Below are 25033 nucleotides of genomic sequence, written 5' to 3' on the forward strand. Positions count from 1 at the left end.
CTTCTAAGGGCAAGGCTGTACTTTTTTTGTGCACAAGTCATATTCACCCCCACTCACACACACACTCTCTCACACGTACCATTAAAAATAAATTAAAAAATTTAAACTAAGAAATTAAAATAATTTGTTTCATAATGGGTAAAACAATACCAATAAACTGTTCCTATTATACAATATATTTTGGTATAAAACAGTATTTTCCAAAACAGATAGTTGATAAGATGAGTAACTGCTTTGTACATGTTTTTGCAAATCTCTTTAATGTCTGGCCTGATCGAAGATAATATAGATACCATTTTTGCTTCCAAATGTAGCCTTTTGCAATACAATGTTTTTATTAAAGTATGTGGACAAAATTTGGTCTTAAACAGAAGTTAGAAAGGAAAAAGAATTTTAATACCTTTTCCAGAATACCAGGGCCATTCTTTGATACCACCAGAAACTAGATAAATCTAGTTTTTAAAGTGGAATCTTTTCTCCTCACCCCCTAGGTAGGGTCTCTTGTAGACCAAGCTGGTCTCAAACTTGCTATATAGCTGAGAATGATCTTGAACTTCTGACCTTCCTGCATCCATCTTCCAGTTGCTGGGATTGTAAGTGTGTGTCAGTACACATGGTATATGTGGCACTGGGAATCAAGCCTAGGCTTCACCTATGCTAGGCAAGTACACTATCAAATCAAGCTATGTACAAAGCTATATATGATATGCCAAGCTATAATTACACCCCTTAACGTGGGACCTTAAACTACATAAATGTGCTTTTTGTACTTTATCAGTTCCCACAGATTGTCATTCATGTTGAATCTTTTATTCCTGTATGATTAATATAGGATCTTCTAAACAGGGACACATCTCATATATGAAAACACACACACACACACAGACACACACACACACCTTGATATGACCACCAAGGATTGTAGGAAACATTTAAGTCCCTCCAAACCCTCAAGCTTTTGGTGGCTGATGCAGGATTCCCAAAAGTTCTGATGTTTACCCTGCAGCCTGCGTTTCTTCACTGAAAACAGTACACCATTTGTTTTCCTTGGTGTGACAAGCTCAGTTTATTTTCAAGAAATGCCTGTCAAATTCCAAGTCAGAATCACTATCATCAGTCTGCCAATGGTTCCTCCCAAATAACAGCACGTTCACTTCACTCACAGTTGGACGGTTGCACAAGCTGTAGACACTATCCTTGCTCAGCAGAGGGAGTGAATGTACCTCCCATTTGGTTGCATGGAATACTGAAAAGATGTGTGCTGTGCAGTCCAGAGGGAACGAGGCTAATGATGCTTACTAATAAAAGCTTCAGTGGGGCTGTTGTTAAGTTAAATCAGTTTTATATTTGTTCATTTTTATTGCAAGTGTGAGGCAGTGAAGAACACCCAGAACAAGGGTGAGGTTGTACAAGGTGTGCAAGGCCAACAGTTTTCCTGCTAACACTGTGCACACAAAGTCGCACTTTGAAAAAGCAAATTGGGTCATCTTTCTACTGTCTCAGTCAGTTGCCTGTCACTCTAACAAGGTATCTGAGGATGGGTAAATTCACAGAAGTTTATTTAGGTCATAGTTGTGGGGTCTGAGAGTCTTAAGGCTTTTGTCTGCTCAGACTTGGTGAAGACCCCTTGTTCTACATCATAGCAAGGCAGGTGCCATCATGGCAGGCGTGCATGTGGGAGAGACAGGCTGTGTGTATGAAACCAGAATTCAGGGGAGATACCTGGTTCTTTTATAGCAATTCGTTCTTGTAGAAATTTATCCAGTTCCAGGAGACCAGTACTGATCGCTTCGAAGGGTGTTGCCTCTCTGATCCAGTTATCTTCCTCTGGGCCCTACCATTTCCCCTTAACACCACCAAGCTCACAGCATATGGACCATGGAGGACACGCGCCACTCTAAGATTAGTTTTGAATTCCCTAAACGGTCTGAAGACCTCTAGTGGTGAGTGGGGCACACTTTGAGAACCAGTGGCACAATGGGTGCCAGGGTCCTGTCTCCTACCAAGATGGCTCAGTTCTTTAGTGTGCTCAGGTGAGACTTTCATGGCTGGTGAGAAGGAGGTGGCTTGGACCCATCTTCCTCTTATGGGCATTGCTGCAGACTTCTTTGGTAATTGTTTTGGGAAGTGAGGTTTCCTTCCCTTGTGATATCTGAACCCTGAGCAGCACAATGAATGGTGGTTGCTGTGGAATTTCCTACGTTTTCTGGAAGGTGTTTGACATTTTGCTCACACTTGCTGGTTGTTCAAGAGAAAGGGTTCAAGACTTGCTGGGTATTCATCAATTTTTATTAGTAAGTCATGGATGAAGTGTCTCCTTGGGAATGGTGACTAATGACTTCCTCACTGTATGTCCTGGGCTGCTTTGGAGCAGAGTTGTAGTGCCTAGTCATTTCCATCAGGCCAGAGCACTACAAAATTAGCTCTCCTTATTCCAACCCAGGCTACCAATTGCCCCTGAATTGTTTCTGGAAATGCTTAAAGATCCTGAAGTCTGACCCAAGGAAAAGTTCCAAGGTGGATTTTGTGTCTCTGCAGCACTCCCATGTCATTGTCTCATTGGTTAGTAGCAGGAGATCCCATTTCTTCAGCAAATCGCTGATGAGAGGGGCATCATCCACCTGACTCTATTGGATTTTTTCTTTTCAAGTTAGCAAATCTCGAGTGCTAAGGAGGAACAGGCAGCTGAGTTGGGATCTCCATAAACACCACGACTGAGTGGCTTTGGCCATTCATGATCCACCACCAGGAGAGACAGGGAGTAAGGATGGCCTGCTCACTGCCATGATTCTGTGACATGCCTGCTCTTCATTTGGGCTGTATCTTATCTTATCCATGGCTATGAGAGGGAGGGGCTCCAAGCCTCATTTCTCACCCCAAATCTGTGGTCCAAATCTGTTTTGGATTTAGAATATTTGTTTATATTTCAGAAAGTTATTATAATACAGGTGCCATATAGCATGTAGCTGCATGAGCAAAAGCAAACATCTTTATAGTTAAACAGGAGGATATTAACCCTTTAGAAACTTGCCAGCCACATCCTAACAGATGGAAACAGCTCACCACAGGATTACTGAAGAATCCTCAGTAAAAATGCCAGCTAATGGATTGCGGACAGCTTGCATTACTGGTGAGGATATGAGGGATGGAGAAGTAAAATAGCATTCACAAATGGTTCAGCTGTAGGTGAGGAGACAATACAGAAACTCAAGTGAAGCCGGGTGCTGGTGGCACACACCTATAATCCCAGCCCTTGGGAGGCAGAAACAGGAGGATCTCTATGAGTTCAAGGCCAGCCTGGTGTACAGAATGAGTTACAGGACAGCCAGGGGTGTTACAGAGAGAAACCTTGTCTCAGAAAAAAAAAAAAAAAAAAAAAAAAAAAGGAAAAGAAAGAAAAAAGAAAGAAACCCAAGTGATAGGCTTCCCACTACCTGAGATGCTCAGGGTAAGGAAAAGGTAAGAGAAAACCCCAGGGGTGCCCTGGAGTCTATGCAGGAAAGTATGTCAATGTCAGTGAGGAGGTCACAGTGCCAGGAGCTTTGAGTGGCACCTTCCAGAATAGGTTGAGGGAAGGAATCAGCCCCCTCAGGTCTCAGGGAACCTTACAGAAGAGGAGGCAGAAAGCATGCAAGAGCCAAAGAGGATGGAGACACCAAGGAATCAAGGTGTTCTAGGCATACCCCTATGGTTCATATATGAACTCATGGAGACTGAGCAGCATGCATGGCGGCTCTGCACAGGTCTGTCCCAGACGAAGTCCTAGAGCTGAAAGGAGAAGTAGACACATGCCCCATCTCCTAACTGTAAACCTGATGAAAAATATTTTTCCCCAAGAGAGTCTCATTGGGGAAAGAAACCACTTTTAAGGGTAGGCTCCATGCCCAGCAGTCAATGGACAACAAAACAAACTGAAAGGGTGTCCTTGGAAGTTCTTTGCTTCATGTTAAGTTAGGGCTTTTTCTTTTTCTAACCTCACAGGTCCTTTCCACATATATTATTTTATGTTTTGTGGGATTCCAGTGCATACCAAATTGTGTGTGTCTCTGCATCTATATGCATTTGTTGTGCTTTTTCTTTGGCTCATGTTTGGTTGGTTTTGTCCTATTCCAATTTGATTATTTTGTTCTACTTTATTATTATTTCTTAGATGCCTGTTTGTTTTCTTAGGAGAGACAGAAAGGGTGTGGATCTGGATAGGAGGAAAGGTAGGGAGGAACTGGGAGGAGTAGGGAGAGAGGAAACTGTGATCAGAATATATTATATAAAAATAATTTCAATAAAAGAAAAAAGGAAGGAGTTGGGGTGTGAATAGCTCTTCCTGGGGAGGGACCATCACAGGGAATAAAGTATTTTTTTTTCTCCTAGCTAAGCATGCTCACTGCCATTTTTCTCACCCCTCCAGGATTCTTTCCGCAAACGCTCTCTGAGACGGTCCTCAGCCTTGAGCAGGAAGCTCCAAGCCCCAGAGGAGAGCCAACAGCAGTCTGAGCCTGCTGTGCATACTCCAGCCTGTCCAGGTCCACAGGAGGTCCCTGCTTCCAGCAGTGACTCTGTCTCCAGGAGCCCTCTGGGCCAGCTGAATGAACTGTCTGCGGAGAAGCCAAATGCCACTTCCAGCAGCCAAGGGCTGTCCCTGAGGGACAGGCCCAAGCTAAAAAGTGTTTCGGAGGAAGGCCCACTGGGATGCAGCCACACAGAAACCAGCACAACACCTTTGAAGCTGTACATGCCTGGTGGGAATTCCAGGATGACCCAGGAGCAGCTGGAAAGAACGTTCAAGTGCCAGGGTAGCCAGCCCCCATCTCTCAGGTGAGCATGGAGAGCAAGGTGGGAGCTTTTCAAGCCAAGCACTACCTGGCACACAGGGTCCAGCCTCTAATGGCTTTCATGGCATTCTCTTGGTCTCTTGTGCTCTCACTGCAAGCCTGTGGGGTAGGCAGGATTATAATCAACCAGGAAGAGAATGGAGCCAGAGGTCATACCTTTGGAAGGTCTTCAGGGAGGCCTTCTCCGCCCTCCCCATTCTTTTCTGAGCTTTACAAGGCTTTAGTTGATGCCCTCCACACACCTGGAGCAGTGCTTGGCTGACGTGGATTAGAGGTGTTCCCTGCATTCAGGAATTAGCCCCCAAAGACTTCGTGTTGGTGCTCCTTTTATTTCTTTAACCCTGTTTTTTACTTCTATTCTTTCAGAACAGGTCATTGGGGATTTCTGCAGTAGTTGAGTTTTGAATGTTCAACCAGTCCTACACCTGGAATGAGCCTCGTAGCTATGATATCATTAGGTTTAATTCATTCATATCCCACTTAGGACTTTCGTGCATAGATTCATGGAGGAGATGGTCCAGTGGGTTTCCCCGTTGCCACCCCCTCCTTGGGTTCTGGCCTCTTTCTCTTCTGTTAAGAGTGAGTATAAGATTGATGCTGTTCTCCTTCAACACTCGATAGGGCTCAGTAGGAAGGACTTCTGGGGGTTTTAAATCATATATTCAATCAAAGTGCTTTTAATTAGAAATTTCTAGTCTTTGTTAGTTTGACCAAGTTACAGTTTTCAAGGTCTTTGACAGTTTTATCTGTATTTAGGTTATTGGTATAAATTACACAGTTAAAATATGCTTTCTCCGCTTTCAAGTTTGTAAGATCCACAGTGATGTCTCTGCTTCATTTCTGAAATTATTCATTAGTAATAATTAAAATATTAGTAATTTGTCATTTTCACCTTTGTGCACTTGAGTGTGTGTGTGTGTGTACATTCACACCCTATTAGCCTTATATATTTTCTAGGAACTCTTTTTGTCTTTATGTGAATCTTTTCATTAATTTATCTTTTCATTAATTTGGGCTGTTTTTAATTACTTCATTTGTTCTCCTTCCTGTTGGCTTAATTTGGAACTGTTTTCCAGTTCACTGTTGTGGGTCTTTGATGTTCGGTTCTCAACTATCTTCTTTCTTGATCTTTGTTTACACACACCCTTCCATGACCTTAGGCTTTCTTCCTGGCTGGTGGCAAGTCAGTCCACTTTTTGAAGGTTTCATTGTGCACTTCTGAGGATAATGTAGCTTTTCAAACCTAGACTGCTCCTCCTACTTCCAGCTCCTTTGAGGATGGTTTTCTTTCTTTGGCTTTCACCAGTTTGCATACAACACCCCAGTGTGATTTTCATTGATGATTCTTTTTAGGATATATCAACTTTTCTGAAATTGAGGATTGATACTTTTCATCAATTTTGAAAAAGAATTGTTTAAATACCTTTTTAAAATTTTAATTTTTCTTTTTTGTATTACACAGTTTATTCACTTTGTATCTCTGCTGTAGCCCCTCCCCCATTCCCTCCCACTCCCACTCTTCCTCTCTCATCTCCTTCCAGGCTCCTCCCCAAGTCCACTGATAGGGGAGGTCCTCTTCCCCATCAATCTGACCCTAGCCTATCAGGTCTCATCAGGAGTGGCTGCATTGTCTTCCTCTGTGGCCTGGTAAGGCTGTTCCCTGCTCAGGGGGAGGTGATCAAAGAGCCAACCACTGAGCACATGTCAGAGACAGCCCCTGTTCCCCTTACTAGGGAAACACACTTGGATACTGAGCTTCCATGGGCTATATCTGTGCAGGGGTTCTAGGTTATCTCCATGAATGGTCCTTGGTTGGAGTATCAGTCTTAGAAAAAGACTCCTGGGCCCAGATTTTTGGTTCTGTTGCTCTCCTTGTGGAACTCCTTTTAACATTTTAAATACTGTTTGTGTTTCAACCTTTTTCTTTCTTTCTTTTTTTTTTTTCTCCCCTGGGACTCTGCTTACATAGATAGTCTTTTCACTGTGTTTGTGTGGCTTTTAAATATTCTTTCCTTATTTTTTTTTTGTCATTCTCTCTGTGTATTGCCATTTTTTCCTTTTTTGCAGTGACATCTCCCTATCCAGGCTAGTTTCAAACTCCTGGGTCCCAATGGTGCTGGGACTGTAGGAGCACACCACCTGCTCTGCTTCATCTGAATATTTTCTCTTGATCTATTTTTTAGTTAATGTTTCTTCTCTTTTGTCATGTCTAATATGCTATCAAACTTATGAAATAGTGTCTCAATTTCAGTTATTTTTACATTTTAGATTTCTTTCTTTTTAATTATGTATTACAGTTTATTCACTTTATATCCTAGCTGTGGCCCCCTCCCTTAACCTCTCCCCATCCCACTCTCCCTCTCTCATCTCCTCCCATGGCCCTTCCCAAGTCCACTGATAGGGGAGATCCTGCTCCTAGCCTATCAGGTCTCCTCAGGACTGGCTGCATTGTCCTCCTCTGTGGCCTGGCAAGGCTGCCCAGCGGGAAGAGATTCTTCACTGGAATTCAGGTTCAGTCCCTTTAGGATTCATCATGGTCTCAAAGTCTCCATCCCATGGCTCCAGTAGTTGAAGCACCTGTGTGTCTGCCTCTGTTGTCTATTTTCTCATTGATTTTTTAGTCCTCTTTTATGTCTTATGTCCATATAATTTTTTTTACTAATTTTGACCAGATTCTAGTCATTATGTGTGAATACCTGTATTGGCCCTGGCTGAGAGAGAGAATGTCAGTGTATGGAGGTCAGAGAAATACTTTTGTGTAGTCAATCTTGTTTGGCATATGGTTTACATTTTAAAACTCTTACTAAATTCCTTCTTGATTTTATGTTTCAATGATATTCTGGTGTTTTTTTTCTCTTTACATACAGTCTTAAGTCTCCTGTTTATATATTTAGTTGTTCTTGTTCAGGTAAAAAGAGCCTCTTTTATTTTTGTCTTTGTAAAGGAGGAGGGATTCAGAGCCATCCACTCTGTAATCTGTTGATCGTGATTGCTGATGTCATCTTTCCTCCTCACTGAGGTCACCTTTCCTCCTCACTGAGGTCTTGTTCTGGCAGGGCTCTCTACAATCTCTCATTGATTCTTTTCCTCCCTCCCACTGCCCTTCCATTCCTCCCTCCCTTCATCCTTTCTTCCCCCCCGTCCTTTTTCCCTCCATCATTCCCTCTTACCCATCCTTCTGCTGCCTTCCTCCTATCCCTAAACCATACATCTGGCCATTGTGTAGTTCTAGCTCTGTGTTTTGCTGGGGCCAGTCCTGCTCCTCCATAGCTGTATTTAGGTCTTTATCTTTATCTGTGGGGTTTGTTCATTTCTGTTGTACAAACGTGTCCACCCCCTCCTGTGACGGGACAGCTTGGCCCCTTCTGCAAAAGCTCTGTTCCCCAGCATCTCACACTGTCCTCCTTTGTTAGCCATGTGTTCACGCTGAGTGCTTTTCTTAGACTGGCTCCTGGGCCAGTGTTTATCATTACCAGAGATTCTTGGGCTTACTTACATGTCTGCTGTCTGTCTCCTCCACTGGAGGTTATTGTCACAAAGGCAGGGACCTTTTGTTCCCAGTGTTTTTAACAGTATCTGATATGCTGAGATATTTCATGAATGGCTGCTTAATGGGACCATCCCTGCTACTGACAACCATAGCAGTGCAAAAGTCAGTCATCATTTGATATGGGCCCATGTTGTGGCAAGCTCTGTTCTAAGTATTCTGGGTAATCATCAAAGGTCTGAGGGGATAACCCGCTGTCACCGATGACATACTCAGGTATTTGTTTGCCCACTTAGGTGTCTAGTGAGAGTCAGGGCAGAGCCTGCTGAACACATGAATGAAGTATGTCACATCTGTCCTTGAGATCCTCTCCATAGCGTTTGGATGATGGTTCCCTGTCCTCTCTCTTGATCCTCCCTATCCTTGCGTGCTGCTGACTGCCAGAGTCTTCTTCGCAGGAGCCAGTCAGCTAGCCTCTAGTTTAGTGGAGAGTCATCCCCCACCCCTGTGTTTTCCTCTAGCGCCAAAGCAGCTCTACTCTAGAGAAGGGAAACACATCAGAACTAGTTGGTTGGTGTGTTCTCGTGCTGTGGTGGGGATATGAAAGAGTGACTCCCACGTGTGGGCTGGGAGGCCTGGAGTTTTCAGTTCCCGCTTCGTCCTCTCCCACTGTCTGAGCCTGGCTTGCTCAGTTTCTCCCTGGGCTTTAGTGTCTCCGGCTGTAAAGTCATCTTGCTTACATGTACTGCTGGCTGGAGATCCTCACTTCCAGAGTCATTCTGCCCCCTGGTGAGTCACCAGGTATTTGCTGAGTACCTGCTGCTTACAGGACACTGAAGAGGCATAGTTCTGGAACTTCATGACCTGGGTTTGCAAAGCAGCTATATCCTTTTTAACCTCTGCCACCACAATCAGTTATTAAATCTTGAGAGATGGCATGAACTTCATCTTCTAGGAAGAGGAGGTGGGTTAAAATATTTGCATAGTTCCTGTCCTCCAGGTATTAGGCAGGATATAACCAGAAGCATTTAATGTGTAGTAAACAGTGTTGACTTCTTCCAGTCAATCAATGTACTTTCTCCTCTTTCTTTCTCCTTCTTTTCCTTTTCCTCTTCCTCCTTGCTTACTTTCCTTCTTTTCTGGGCACCATATTAAATGCGTCACACTTTCTCATTTGTTCTTCATAGTAATTTATTGAGGCAGGTATTATTTATCGATTTTTTTTAAATGGGGCAAGTGTCCATTAGATAATATCTCCTGCCCTAAACAATTAATAAAACAGAAGGCACTTGCAGACAAGAGCTAGATACAGCATCATTGTGACTGTTAAAGCCAAAGGCAGAAATCTGAAAGTGTTGAGTGTTGGTGATCCCAAGAAGACAGCTTTCTCTAGCTCACTGTAGGCGAGGGTAGGTTTCCTTGTGTGGTCACCTGATGTGAAGGCCACTCTTTGCAGAGCTGCTCGCTCTTAGAAGAAAGAGGGTTGGCCCTAGGATGTCCCTTTATTATACAAAGGCAAGTCCTACTTCCTCCTCCTTTAAGGAGGCATGGAGGAGAGGAGAGGGCCTCAGAAGAAGGGAGCGCCAAGCTTTCTCCGCAGCAAGGACCTTTGTGGACTCACACAGGCATTGGTTAGGAGCAGGGAGCAGATGGTCTGGCAGTGCAGGCACATGTGGGGCTGTGCCCATTTCATTGTAAGCTCAAGAACTGCCAGAGTCGTGGGTGGAAAACAGCAAAGCATTTTACCACACAGAGGTCGGAGAGCTGAACTGAGCCACACTGACGCTGAGCTGTGGGCAGGGCTGCTTGTCTGCTGGAGGCTCCAGGAAGAGTCTCCTTATCTTTTCCAGATTCCAGTGGCTGCTGGTCGTCCTTAGGTGCTGCTCCCTTCCGCCATCTTCAAAGCCGGCCACATTGGCTGAGCCCTTGTCAGGCTACTGCCTCTCTGCTTTCTCCTCTGGTGCTGTCTTCCACAAGCAAGGATTCTGTGATGTGACATGGGGCCCTCTTGGATAACCAGGCTGCTCTCCTCAAGGTCACCTGGCTAAGCAACCATCCACAGCTTTAGCTTGCCCTTGCTGTATAGTCTAACATTAGTGCAGCAGGCCTGGGGTTAGTATGGGAGCATTTTTAGATGAAGGGGTCATTACTTGCAGCATTTTCTTGCAGCATTTCTGAATTCTGTTTGGTTTCACTACAGTTTTCGGTGATTGTCTTCTGTCCTCAGTCTGTCTGTTTGTACCTTCCAGGAGTTGTGTTTTTACTTTTGCAAGGCATTTTACTGTGCTGACCTTAAAAATAAAATCTGGGGTTTCTATGGACTTTGTCCCTTTTGTAGGGACACAGGAAACCCCATTGCTGCAGCCATTGATCCCCAGGGACCACAGCAGGTTCCTAAGCTCAGGGAAGGTGTTAATGTCTCTAACACGAGTGGATTTCACCTGAATGTGTTCTGTGAATACAATGTGGAAGTATTAAGGGCTCCATGGAAAGAATAATTTACTTGAATTTTGTTCCCAAGGTTTTAAATCGAGCCTTAAAAAAAAGCAGAGTGTAATAGATGCTCCCTCGGAACTCATTTATCATCTTGGCTTCAGACTCTGTCAAGGTTAGAGGTCCTTAAATGCTAAGATCTTTATGTGGGAATGGGAAACAGCCCCAGTGAATGAAGGGACTGCCCAGGCGTAGGTGGTGCTCAGCCCTCTTGGGTCATTTCCACTTTGCAGTTAATGCCCAGTGTATGCCGTGAAAGTGTGGCCAAGCAGGGCTCTTTCTCAGAGAAAGTACAGACTCCAGCAAGCAAAACTGGGAAAGACACCATGTCCAAGCTCAGCTTCTCCCATCAGGGCTCCAACGGCTTCTTTGCAAGAGCATCCAGGTGACCCATCATTGGCCTGGTGGCTATGTTCTCTTCTACCAAAAACACAAGTCTCTTGACTCCTTCTTGGTACCCCAGCCCTGCCAGGGACTAGAGATGCTGAGAGATGAATCATCTGCCTCCCGTTGTAAGCCAGAACCCACTGTGGATGCTAAATGGCAGCACTTTTTAGGAGGAGGAGAACAAGGAACAGTGAACAGGAGCTGTGGGGTGGGCAGGGCAGGAGGGCCTGGGCTTTAGTGCAGGGGACTTTGGCTTCATAGGGAGCAGCCACACTAGGGGCTGCTGGGAGTTTGGTCCCCACATCCAGGGCATGTCTTCTGCTGGAGGTCTTTGCAGAGATGTAACCGGTCCTTCAGACACCTCCCCAGCCTTTGTCCAGACCAGCGAGCAGTGTTTGTTCAGGAGACTTCACTCCTCTGACTCTAGTAGATTTTTCAGAATGGACACTAGGTGGCAGCATAACCTTGTCCATCTTTGGGACTTACAGCTGTTAGCAATTGTACAGTTAGCAGTACTCATTAAGTAGTCTCTCTCTCTCCCTCATCATTCCTCAATTCCAGCCCCTGCCCCAGTCCCTTCCTGGAGCCTCCAGGTCAGGAACAGAGGCTCCAGACCCACAGATGCCTGTCCACAGACTGAGATGGAGGGCCTTTGGCCAGCTGAGGCTTGGCTTAGGAGAGGATGTGGCATCCGTGGTTTATTGACTGTTCCCCTCACCCACGTATCCCAAGTCTGACAGCATGTATACCACGTGGGATGAGTAGTGGGTAGAATTTCCATCTTAATTTGTCTCCACATTGTCTGGACTTTATGTAAGACTCTGGAGAGTCAAACCTGCCTGCTCTTTGAGACCTACACAACACCCACATGTTCTCCTGCCTTCTGGCCCTCCCACAGGACAGGGTGGCCTCTTGGAGCTCAGCTGTCCTTCATATTCTGCTCTGGAGAGCTGTCTTCTGTGGCCTGCCACCTCCCCTGTCTCAGTCTGGGCCACGTTTGACTTTGTGTATGTGCTTTAATCCTAGCCCAGCACTATTTCCTTTCCCTTCCAAGGCTGGCCTCTCTGGAATAGGCACTGGTAATGGAGTACCATGTGGCTGTGCTGCATATCGCAGGCCCCACTCTGTCTCCAGGGAGGGGCTGGCATCACTGCAGCCCCCAGGCACCGTGTCAGGGCTCTCGTGTTGCTGATACTGGACATTCTTTAGGGAGAAGAGGCTTCCCATGATGCAGATTTCTTTTGGGATCAAGAAAGTGTGCCCAAAGGGCTACTGTTGCCCAGCTGTGGACATTAGCGGGGTCCTGAGGTCCTCCGCTGAGGCTGCATGTAGACCTTGCCAGCCCTGGTGTGGTCTTGAGTCCTGGTGCGCAGAGCAGGGAGATGAAGTAGCTGCTGCCTGGTGGAAGGAAGCTGTTGAGCTCAGAGATCGTCTGGAGATGCTTGTGGGGGAGCAGGGGTGCTTGTCCACGCATTCCACGTCAATTGGACCAACTGACCCAAACTGTATTCTGGATATTCGTCACCTAGAATGCCACTTTCTAAGGATACCGTTTCTGATTGGCTCCCTGTTTCTCTGCATAGCTCTCATGCACACCACAGTAGGCAGGGCTGAAAGAGTACTTCATTCCTCCTGTTGCCTGAATGCAGGAGTGAACTGTCTGAATCCCACCTCTTCCTATACCACTCAGAACAGCAGAGGTTAGTTAGTGTCTTTACTGGGAGATGCTGTGTGTGTGTGTCTGTGTGTGTGTGTGTGTGTGTGTGTGTATGTAATATGAGGCTTTCCCCTCAGAAGACAGTGGGACCTCCCACACAGGAACAGTCATCTAATACATGACAAGATCCTTCTCAGGGCTGAGGGAGGGATGGTGGTCACTGACGTTCTGAAGGATCTTAGAGAATATGGTTTCATGGATTACGGCTGGGCTGTCTTGAAGGCTGAGTGGCATCAGTGAGGGTCTGTTTTTGTGCCTGGAACATAGTTATTGTTCTTCATTGGCCTCCAAGCCTAAAATTTTGGGGGAATAAATTGGCTGGCGTGCCTATGATCTCAGGCCTAACGCTGGAGGCAGTTTTCCTCTTCTCTAGCCCTGTTTGTAGGCATTTCTGTTGCTTGCACAGTTCTGGTAGTTCATGGAGAAGAATGGGAGCCTGTGTGCCAAGACCCTAAGGACTGGGACTTAAACAAAAGAGCAACCGTATTTCTCCTACTCCATGTCTCCCTGAAGAGTGGAGGCTTAGGGACTGGAGGAGAGATCTTGAGTCAAATCCCATTCCATCTTGTGGGCATCCTTGCCTCCTGATCCCTTGGTTGATTTCCCCAAATAGCAGCCAGGTGGGAGCATTCTGCTGTGCCACCCTCTTAGGGATGGCATTCCCACCTTGAAAAGATGGCTTTTGAGGCTGAGTTTGTCAAATCAAGATGATGGCCTGCCAGGACAGCTTCCTGTATAGTCAGATTCCATGTGTGCACCTCATTCCAGAAAACTCTACTTTGTTTTCTCTGCTCATTCCATGAGTAGTTACTAAAGCCCTGGGATTTCTTTCATTTCCTGTTGAAGACAGTTTCGGAGCCATGGGTCCCTTAGAGGCAGAGCCTTGCCCTGATAGAGTAAACAGTTTTTGATCTCAATCTGAATACATGACAGTTAATTTTATTAAGTTCAGCAAAGCATTTGCAGAGCATCTCTTGCTGTTCAAGTGGTTTGGAGAGAACAGTCCTGAAGAGGGATCCCGCCTCCAAAAGGCTGAGACACCATACACAGATGTTCACATAACTGGGGAAGTTTGGAAAAGACGAGTGAAAAGGACAGAAAAGAGCACAGCAAGAGGCTGTTCAGAGTCTGGGTTCTGTCAGACTGCTGTAGCATTATTGGTTACTCGTTATTTAACAGGCTCTGCTGTATTAGATGAAGTGCCTCATTTAATCCTGGCAGCAACACTAGGAGGGCTATTGAGTCAATATTACAGGTGGTAAAACTGAGGTGCAGTGTGGATCTGTCGGCAGCCCGTATGGGCCTTTGTCTTAGGGCCTTACTGTTGTTGTGGTGAAACAACATGACCCAAAACAAAACTGGGGAGGAAAAGGTTTATTTGACTTATGATTCCTCATCATAGTCCATCACTGAAGGAAGTCAGAACAGTGCAGGAACCTGGAGGCAGGAGCTGATGCAGAAGCTCAGCCTCCTTTTTTATGTTATCTAACACCAACAGCCCAGGGATGGCCACACCCACAATGGGCTTGCTTCCCATACCACCCCATCCATCACCAATTAAGAAAATGCCCCATAAACTGACCTTATAGAGGCATTTTCTCAGTTAAGGCTCCCTTCTCTCTAGTGGCTCAAGCCTGTGTCAAGTTGACATAAAAACAGCCAACATGGCCTCCTTTCTTACTGTCTCCAGCCCGGGCTCAGGAAGAAGGCTTTCTGAGGAGCTGGCATTGCAAGGATTTCCAGAGGGTGGGTGATTCCATCCTGAAGAAAGAATCTGTCGGTTTAGCTAGGACATTGGGTATATGGGACCAGGGGGAGAGAGACTGCTCGACTGGACAGATAACTTGAAAGCCAGGCTTTCTTTTTTAGGCAATGAAGAGAAATAAATCTCAAGTAGTTTTGGTGGTCTGGTAATTTCTCAAAACAATAGTAATTAATTATATTGGTTTATGGAGTACAGTGTGGTATTTTGACACTTGTATAAACTGTAAAATCATTAAATCAAGATAGTATTTTTACCTCCTTAACATGAAACACCTTTTGATTAGTGCATAATAATTGTATATATTTTGGGGTACAGTGTGATTTTTGATGAATACATGTACTGACCAAATCGTGGTAAGTAACCAGCCCACCTCTTTATCCTTGTGGGTGGAAACTTGAACCACTTACCAGGTAGAGCCAGGCTTTAGGAAATGTAGTCCAGGGCAGTACTGGACAAAGTGACAGAGGGGCTAGGAGCTAGGTTTCCAGAAAGAAAACAAAACAAACCAAACAAACAAACAAACAAAAAACCCAAAAAAAACTTCAGGATGTGGGCTGCAGGGAAGGTTGTGAGCCTAGAGGATGGGGCTGCAAGAATATAGGACTTTGTGGATCAGGAAGAAGATGAGTGTTTCTGAACACTCTCAGGGGAACTTTTGTTTCCATATTTCAGGGTAAGAGAAACACAGATCCTATACAAAGTCTGTCAAGAGACTTGGGGCTAGAGGGTAATTAGGATGGCCTGGCATCGCACTGGCTGGTGAAGTTCTTGGAGTGTGAACATTGCTAAGAGTGATTGATAAAGGAATCAAGGCCAGAATCGTACAGTGGGAAAACCCATTGCTTGGCATGGGGCAAGAGAAAGGAGTGGTCAGCAGAGAAGGAAGACTGGGGAATCTGCTCCAGCCCTGGTGAGGCAAAGATGGTCTCTAGGAGACAGAAGCTTGTGGTTTTGGGGAGGGTGGGATGATGCTTAGTTTGGTGGCAGGATGGAGAGCCTCAACAGTGACTTCAGAGAGAGCACTCTGGGTAGAAGAAGGCTGGGGATAGAAGGTGGATTACCTGGCATTGAGGAACAGGAGGGGTGAGGACACCCAGAAAGCCAGGAGTCCTGCTCAAAAGACCTTCAACAGACAGAGAAGTCTAGGGTATGGGTGGTAGTTGGAGGTTGTAGGGAATTAGGAATAGGGGACTGATTTTCAAATTGGGTAAGATAGGAACATGTTTGCAAACCAAGGCCTGGGTTCCAGCTGCAGAGAGCAGAAATACATCATCTGCAGAGCCAGGAGAAGTCTGGGTGTGTGCTAGGGTTGGGTCTGCCGGGGGGAAAGTACCCACAATAGCTAATTCATTTTTTGCCATGTTCCATGATAGTAACTGATGTCTGTCATGATGGCCCCAGGCATTACAAGTGCCCAAAGTGCCTTTTAAGTCCCTAGTGAAAGGACTGATTCTGCTCAGCAGAAATTGTGAGCTACTTGATTTCAATTTAGCAGAGTTTTGCTAAGTCCAGTTATGGTGGACTGCCTTGGGAAGCTGCAGTTGGTAGTGCTGCCGGACCCTGAAGTCAGCTCAGCATCTTTACTGACTCTCAGTATAGCAAGGCTGAAAGGGCCTTGGACTTAGAGCTGAACAGATCTGAGTTCAGATCCTAGCTCTGACACACTAACAGGGTGACCTTGGGCAATATTTTTCTTCTTTGTAGATGAGTTTATTCATCTAAGGTGGGATAATAGTAACCTTTGTAGGAGTGTTCTGTTATGAAGATATAAAATAATGTATGTAAGGCATGTGCTGCACAACAGTTACTTTAATACCTATTTTCCCATTCCATTTGGTTAAGCAAAACACTTTTGTTGTTTTTAAAGACATTATTATTTCTGTTTTATGTTTGTGTTTTGCCTTCATGTACGTATGTGCCCTGCAGGAATGCCTAGTGCCCCCAGAGTCCAGAAGATCCCTTGAAATTGGAGTTACAGATGGTTGTGAGCTGACCTGTAGGTATTGGGAACTGAACCCAGTCCTCTGCAAGTATTCTCAACTATTGAGCCATCACTTCAACCCTTGTTGGTTGTTTTTAGGATGGATATATTTATGAATAGATGGGGACTTTCTTTCTTTCTTTCTTTCTTTCTTTCTTTCTTTCTTTCTTTCTTTCTTTCTTTCTTTCTTTTCTTTCTCTTTTCCTCCCTCCCTCCCTCCCTCCCTCCCTCCCTTCCTTCCTTCCTTCCTTCCTTCCTTCCTTCCTTCCTTCCTTCCCTCCTTCCCTCCTTCCTTCCTCCTCCTTCTCCCCCTTCTTCTCAATTTATTCACTTTGAATCCTGGTTGTAGCCGCCTCCTTCATCTCCTCATGGTTTCACCCTCCCTCCCTCTAATGCACATTTCCCTCTTCCATAATCCACTGATAGGGGAAGTCCTCCTCCCCTGCTGTCTAACCCTACCCTATCAGCTCTCATCAGGACTGCCTGGATCCTCTTCCTCTGTAGGCTGGCTAGGTTGCCCTGCCAGGGGGAAGTGATCAAAGAGCAGGAAACTGAGTTCCTGTCAGAGACTGCCCTTGCTTTTCTTACTAGGGGACCCACATGGAGATTGAGCTGCCTATGGGCTACATCTGAGCAGGGGTTCCAGGACCTTTATGAAAGGGATGGCAAGTAGGGTTGGCATCAGATTGTTCATGATTGTGCTGGTTAGTTGGAAATGTTCAGAGTCCCAATGAAGGCCGTGGGTAAAGCTGGTGATATCCTATATTCCTGGATCTTTTTATCCTGGGCAAGTCTCTCCTGAGAGGCCAGGTTAGTAGTTCCTCTGGTGCATTCGTGGATGAATGGTATTGCTAAAATTCTTTCCTAAGGGTTGACATAAGCAGTGTCTGCCCCCACTCCTAAGGTCCCAATGAGAGGTCAAGGCATGATTCCACCAAAGTTTACTCTCGGGGACCAATGAGTTTATTTGGCTTCCTTATAGAGCATAGGTGAGGGCTGCTTACAGGGGCATGGATGCTCTTCTCCCTAGAAAGCTGCACCTAGGAAGCCTCTACCCAGAAGAGATGGTGGATTCTCTGTAGATGAAAAGCTAGCACTCCAGCTCTGGTCTTTGAAACTTATGTATACTCTAGCCTTTCCATCAGGCCATATGCAAGAGCTGCACAAAAGGTGGTAGGGAGCAGCTGAATATTCTCCCCACACACCCCACCATGAGGTAGTGTAAACAGATAACAAGTCTGCAAAGATCTGTTGCAAGAGGGCACAGATGTACTTCCCAGGATGGCAATAGCTTGGCTGGAGGATAGCCATTCATGACAATGGACTTGTTTTGTGGGGAAGCATTTCCTCCCTCAGCCAGGAAGGTCAAGGGGAAAGGGATCGCTTCACCTGAAATCTTTGGAGGCTGGTATGGGTGAGACTGTTCACTTCTTTCCTGAAGTTCTTGGGGCTGGCACATTGAGCTGCCCCTACTGGGCCTACAAGATTGTCGTCCTCCATCTCCCCTTTGTTTCTTCTTTAGGCAAGTGTGAAGACCGATAGGAGGAGCATTCTTCTAAGTGACAATGCGGCTCTCTGTGGCCCCAGGGTCGCTTTTTTTAAATTCTCTCTCTCTCCATATAAAATTTTCTTTCATTGAAAAGAGAACAGACAACTGAGTATCCCAAGAGCGTTACCGATGTGAGCCAGGCCCAGTACCCTGCCCCATAGGAGCCCTAGAGGCAAGGTTTAGTATTACCCACCTATCAACATGGGGCAGTGGAGAAGCTGCTGTTCGGAGGGCATGTGACAGGTGTCCAGGAGCCAGCCGTAAAGCTGCCAAGGAATAGTCCCAAACTGCAGACCTGTACAGCCCAAAGCCATCCCTGGGCCTCTCAAAGCTTCCCAAACGTCTAAAGTCACTTTCTATCCCAAATGTGAGCAATTAGCTACCCTTAAAAGCTCTAGGAGAGAATTAAATGAAGAAAAGTTGAGCATAACCCATTTTAGTTAAAAACAAAAGCATAGCCAGCTCATTTAATATTCAGCAAAGACATTACAACTGCTTTATTATTCTTCTTTTTGAAGAAAATGGCTCCAAAGGGAACAGGTCCTAAATGGTGGAGCCTGGGAGTACTTAGACAAGGATCCTGGCTTTAAAGTGTCGTCACCTAAATGAAGCCACATAGAATTCTCAGTGGAGCGCTGCTGTTTTAGGAGAGGCAGGCTGAAGTGCTTAACTGTGGTATGGCATGACATCACAGCTTACTGTCTAATGCTTAAGTAAAACAACCTCCTCCCCCGCACCCCAAAAAAGAGTGTGTGTGTACGCTTACATACATGTGTTGACAGAAAACAGAGTGAATGTGATGTGTCGCCATAAGTGAAGGGTACACTAATATGTGTTGTATTTTCTTGTATTTTTTCAGAGAAGGAAAATTCAAAGCACATGGAACAGGTAGGGAAAAGTGAGTGGCAGATGCGATGTATCTTTTACCACTGAGGAAAGACCATAAAAGAATGTCCAAGGTCATAGTATGTGTCATTAAATGTTGGAATCTGGGGGACGTGATGACATAAAATGGGCTAGCCAAGAAATTGAGGAGGAGCCAGATACAGGGTCACACGCCAGTAATCCCAGCACTTGGGGAGGCAGAGAGGCAGAAGCAGAGGCAGGTGATTTCTGTGAGTTTGAGGGCAGCCTTGTCTACAAAGAGATTCCAGAACAGCCAAGGCTACACAGAGAAACCTTGTGAAAGAAAGGAAGAAAGAAAGAAAGAAAGAAAGAAAGAAAGAAAGAAAGAAAGAAAGAGAGAAACAAAGAAAGAAAGATAGTCAGAGGGCACATGCTGCCATGACTGATGATGAGGGTTATAGCAGCCCCTTTACAGACAGCATTCTGCCTCATGGTTGGCTATTTGGGCATTAGGAAGCTTGCTTCTTCCCTTCCCCCACAAGACACATTATCCTATTCATCCTGCAAGGCCCAGGACTCTCTTCTGACCCTCTGGATGTTTTCTTCAAACCCTGACCCCTTTGATTGGACCTACCTCATGAGGCTCAATGTGACATTTCCAACAGCAGACTACTTGGCATAGTTCTAGCTGCTTCAAAAGATTTGTATTTATTCTGGAAAGAGCTCCAGATACCATTGGTTAAAGCTCTTCCTGCTGGCTGTATTATGGGGGCTATTTCTTGCCTACATGATTCAGGGGCTATAGTCCAGTCTATGTTCCTGCACAGTGGCCTGCTGGGATGGCAGGAGGATGAAGCCTGAGAAGCAAGCACTTGGGGATTTGGGAGATAGTGTCTGTGTCATTAGATTCAGGTCTTTAGATTCCAGTAAAGCCAGAGTCTTGCAAGGGCTTCATTGTGCTATGACAGAAGTTTTTATTTTTGCTCATTTTTTTTTTCTAAGACAAGGTCTCACTATGGAGCACTGTAGTTCTGTCTGTCCTGGAACTCACTATATAGAATTCACAGAGATCTGCCTGCCTCTGCCTGCTGAGTGCTGGGATTAACAGCGTGCACCAGTACACCAAGCTTTAGCAAAAGTTTTACTGCTGAGGTGGAAAGAGATTGTATTGCTTAGCACCCCCTCCACCTCCCCCACTTCATTATACACTCCCATGAAATCTGTTAATGCCTAGGGATCCAGAAGGAAAACATAAAACTCTCACATCTTCATGTCCTGACTTCTTGAGGCAGCTGTGTGCTCTCCAGTTTGGGGGCTCAGAGAAAGTTTCAGCACTGACGCCCTTCACCACACCAACCTTGAATAGCTGGTTTCACAGCCATGTCTCAGTTTTTCAGTGAGTACCCCACCTGCCAGGCTGGACGCTCGCCTTAGAGGCAGGAGTTGCAGAGAGGGACTCAGGGATATTCTCACCTCATTTCCAGTGAAAATGGCTGCCAGGAGAGGCCTGGGAGGCAGCCTAGCTGGCTCGGGGAAACATCTAATTTTAGCCCAGGGTGAGCTAGTTCTAAGTTGAGGCTGGCTTACTCATGAAAATTCCACAGCTGTCTCGTTTATGTGTGTTCAGTAGTGGGATGCTTAGTCTTAGAAGGTTAATGAGCCTGGGACAGCGTCGTTCCTCTCCTTCTTCTAAGAAATGTCCAGAAAACAGTATGTCCTTTGTGTTTTAAGAGTAGGTCAAAATTTCCTGGAGGTTCTTTTCCCATGTTGGGTAGTGTGGAATGGAAAAGAGACTAGCTGAAGGAGTCAGTTTGGGTATATCCTTTCACTGTCCAAACTGGGGAAAGATAGAGACTTCCCAGGGCCTGTGTGCCCAAGGAGACCACTGGTCATCCACCTGAGATCCTTTCCATTGAGTCCACGTCCATTATGGTAAACCAGGGATTAAAAGATTAGTAGAAACATTAATAAAAAGATACCAGAGCCAGTCCTTGTAGGGGAGGCTTACAATTCCAGCTACTTGAGACACACAGTTGAGGTTTGCTTGACTAAAGAATGAATACAAGATCAGTCAAAGCAGTGTAGTGTCTCAAGGAAGCTGGTGATGGTGAGTGTGAGAACTGCTGGAGACAGCTCAGTAGCAAAACTCTTGCCTAGCATGCCTAAGGTTACGGTTTCAATCTTCAGTACCACAAACAAATCCTGGACCCAGGTCACTTTCAGAGACAGATTCAGAATCATGGGCCTGAGACTGGCACTGTCTGGATGGCCTCTAGAGTTCTGCCTTGTTCTTGTTTCTTTCCCTGACTGTTAAACCCAGCTTTGTACCTGCAGGGCAGGTCTCTCTCATCACTTCTCATTGTACATGTGATACAGGCTCTTGACCACTGGGCTTCCCTTTCACTTTAACTTTCATTGATATGCTTGTGAGTACATGTGTGCTAGTGTGTATGGAAATCAAAGGTCATCCCTTCCTCCTTTGCTCTCCACTTTATTTCTTGAGACAGGGTCTCTCATTGGATCTAGAACTTGACAATCTGCCTAGACTGACTGGCAGCAAGCTCCAGAAGTCTCTAGCACTGGGACTACAGACACATGCTCTGGTCTCAGCTTGGGGATTGAGCGCAGGCTCTTGTAGTTGTACAACAAGCACTTTACCCACTGAGAAAATTCCTTGGTTCCTCTTTTTCAAATTTGTATCTGTCCATTCACTGTTTAATTAAGCTCATTCTGAAGCCTTGACACACCTTGAATTTGTGATCTTTTTAACCCCAGCCTACTGAGTGGTTGAGATTATAAGCCTGGGTCGTTAGGCCTAGCTGGGTGGACTTTTTAAGAAAAGAATAAAAAAAAAGCATCTCAGTTTTGCAAATTTTCTAAAAATCACAATGGTATGTATACATTTTGAGGATCCTTTGTAAAGGAGGGCCCCTGGAGCCACACAAAACGATATAAATAGACCCTATTTGAGTTGTTATTGTAATTTTTGGATGAAATTAATACACCTCCATACTGTTGAGATGAGTGGTCATCTAGAAGTAAAGAGCCCACCTCTCAAGTGACTGGGCTTTATGAAACATTTTATTATACCATTTCCTCTTTCATCCATGTCAGCATGGACCTATGAGTGGAGACTGATTTGTTGAAGACAGCTGACATCTGAGCCTCAGTGTCCCCATTTATAAAAATAAGGTTGAGGGTCCTGTGCTCACACAGGACTTTGTGAGAATTAAACTTGAGTATTGCTCTGTTGGTGGCTGGGAAAGCAGACAGTGGCTGTCATAAAGGCAAAACTGGCGTATAGAAGACATAGACTGTCACAGGAAGGGAGACCCAGGCTAGGGGACATCATCTGAAAGACACTTGGAAAAACAGGCATCATCTGAGAAACAGGCATCAAAATGCTTTCTCCTTTGTCTCTTTCTGAACGACTGTCAGTATGCCGTGGCCCAGACAGCGCCATCTCACACATGCCCCTCCCAGGTCTTTAATGAATATGGTCAGCAGGGAATGGTTTATGTTTTTAAAATAAAAATACATCACCTTAGAAGTTGTCCTTTGCTCTACTTAACCAAACAGAACTAAGTGGATTGAATGTTTGATGGGGCCAGGGGAAAGTTGGCCTTTCTCCTTGGCATGGCTCCCTTGCCTGGGTATGTTTGTTGGCCTTTATTGCAACAGTAAGGATGGAACTGCTTCCCCAAAGTGGCTTCTACTCACAGCTCAGCAAACATCTCTACACAGCTTTCCAGCCACTGTGGAAACCCAGGCTACTGATGCAGTGTCTTCCAGGAGGCCTGTGGGACTCTTTTCTAAGAATGACCTTAGACTCCCTATGGCAGGATCAAAGTTATGGAGACAATCCCAGACTTTCTACTACCCTTGGGAGGCAGGTCTGGGAAGCTTTGTCCCTGGTAGTGCCATTTCCATTGAGTCTTCATGCCACTGGAGAGGTGGACCAGAAGGTGGGGAGTCTTAATTCAAGGTAACTTCAGTGGTTATGTTGGCTGGCAGTGTAGACTTGGGCCTTACTCATCCCCGGAATACCCCTGACTCTGTGTGGGGCAGACTTCCCATCACTTCTTCAGCATTCTTGGGTCCATGCAGCTTCTCAGCATGAGTGGGCTTGGTTGAACATGGTACCCCATGGTAGTGGGCAGAGGGCCAGTGGCAAGACCATGGTGAAAGTGGGTCATGGACTGGCTGGCAGCAATGGGTTCCATGAACCGTCTGTTTGAGTCAGGAGATTGGTTGCTTTGATGAACTTGGCCATGCTCCAGGACTGCAACCTGTAGAGACCACATCATCTGCCAGAGGATGCTCATTCTCCTGGAGTGACATCACTGCTACACATTTTTTAACTGTTTGTTTGTTTTTTGTTTTTTTTTTCTTTGAGACAGACAGCTCTGGTTGTCCTGAAACTTGATATGTAGACTAAGCTGGCCTTGACCTCACAGAGATCTATCTACCTGTCTCTGTCTCCCATGTGCTGGGATTGAAAAAATGCTCCAATCACACCAGCCTCTTTTCACTATTGAATGCCTGCCTCTCTGCATCGCTTACCTAGTGAAGCTGAACTCAGCCACACCCAGAAACATCAGTCTTGAAGAAGGGTAAGCAAAATGTCGACAACAAAGCCTTGCTGAATTATGTTCCCCAGAAGGAAGAGCCACCTGCTGTAATGGGATTTAACTATGAAGAAAATGCAACCAAGACCTCTAGCTTCAGCTTGGGATGCTTGAAAATGAATGAACCAGACCATCTACAGCCTAAGACTATGTGTCTGGCCTTGCTTGCTCCCAGGATCTTGGGGAAAACACTAGCTTCCCTCCTACCTCACTCTATCTCTCAAAGGTAGTGGTTCTCAGCCTGTGGGTTTCTATCCATTTGGAGGGGGGTGTCAAATGACCTTTTCTCAGACAGCAAATATCAGATATTTACATTATGATTCAGAACAGTAGCAAAATTACAGTTATGAAATAGCAATGAAAATACTTTTATGGTTGGGGGTCACCACACCATAAGGAACTGTGCTAAAGGGTCGCAGCATTAGGAAGGTCGCAGCATTAGCATCACACCACTGCTGTAAGGCATCCAGGTTGGACTAGGTCTGGGGTGGCTTTCTAACTTTCTAGACAAATGGGCTGCATCCAGGTGAACTTCGAGAGTTCCAGGGTTCCCAGAGGGAACATTTATTCAGTACTAACTGTGTGTAGAAGCCATGAGCCAAAGTGGAAGACTAGGGAGTACAATGTGAGGGAAGGTCATAGCTAGTACAGTTTTGTTTTGCAAACTGTGTGCCCTTGAAGGAACCCTCTGAACGTGAGACTAGGGTAAATTTCTTTGTTCCTGGAATGTTCCAGAATCCATCTTGACTCATGGAATAGATATACAGGAAGGAGAAATGTTGGACGTGATCTTGGATCTTGCCTGGGCTCTGCATACTTCTTGTCAAGGGTGTGTGCCAAAGCATTTCAGGAGGGACACATACGGAAAGAGAGTTAAGCTGAGAAATTATCACCCCCAAGAACAATAGTTCAGGAGGCCGGGGTACAACGTGTGTTCCCTCCAGCCAGATACTGGGCCGATGGATTTTCCAGGAGGGTGCAAGGCCATCAGTGCCCCACCCCCAATCTGTCATCACCGGGTGATGCCTATCTTTGTCCAACCTTCGTCATCATGGACCCGGATGAGAGAGACCTGGGTATGCAGCCCAATTCCCAATTAGGGATTTTCACCAGTTGCAGGAAGATCATTTATTTGGTTTGAATTGTTAAGGCAGATTGTTTTCACAGTGTTCCAAGCAGAGAGCGTTCTTACAGGAAATACCACACCAGCCAATTATAGTCAGGTTTTCCACATCCTCAAGAGGAAAGGAAAAAGATGGTGAGAGAAAAAAGGGAAGAAGAAGAAGAAGAAGAAGAAGAAGAAGAAGAAGAAGAAGAAGAAGAAGAAGAAGAAGAAGAAGAAGAAGAAGAA

The 25033-nt window shown here is 45.5% G+C and overlaps 1 protein-coding gene across 1 annotated transcript in view; it reads left to right on the forward strand.

Annotated features, from left to right (window-relative positions):
* Positions 1 to 25033, forward strand: part of Mindy4 (MINDY lysine 48 deubiquitinase 4) — a 106308-nt gene that overhangs the window by 14472 nt on the left and 66803 nt on the right. The window contains exon 5 of the mRNA XM_055611851.1: positions 4406 to 4812. Within this exon, the coding sequence (XP_055467826.1) occupies positions 4406 to 4812 (407 nt within the window). The remainder of the gene's footprint in view (positions 1 to 4405; positions 4813 to 25033) is intronic.

This window comes from Psammomys obesus, unplaced genomic scaffold (genome assembly GCF_907164565.1).
Source record: "Psammomys obesus unplaced genomic scaffold, mPsaObe1.curated_primary_1811, whole genome shotgun sequence".
NCBI lineage: Eukaryota > Metazoa > Chordata > Mammalia > Rodentia > Muridae > Psammomys > Psammomys obesus.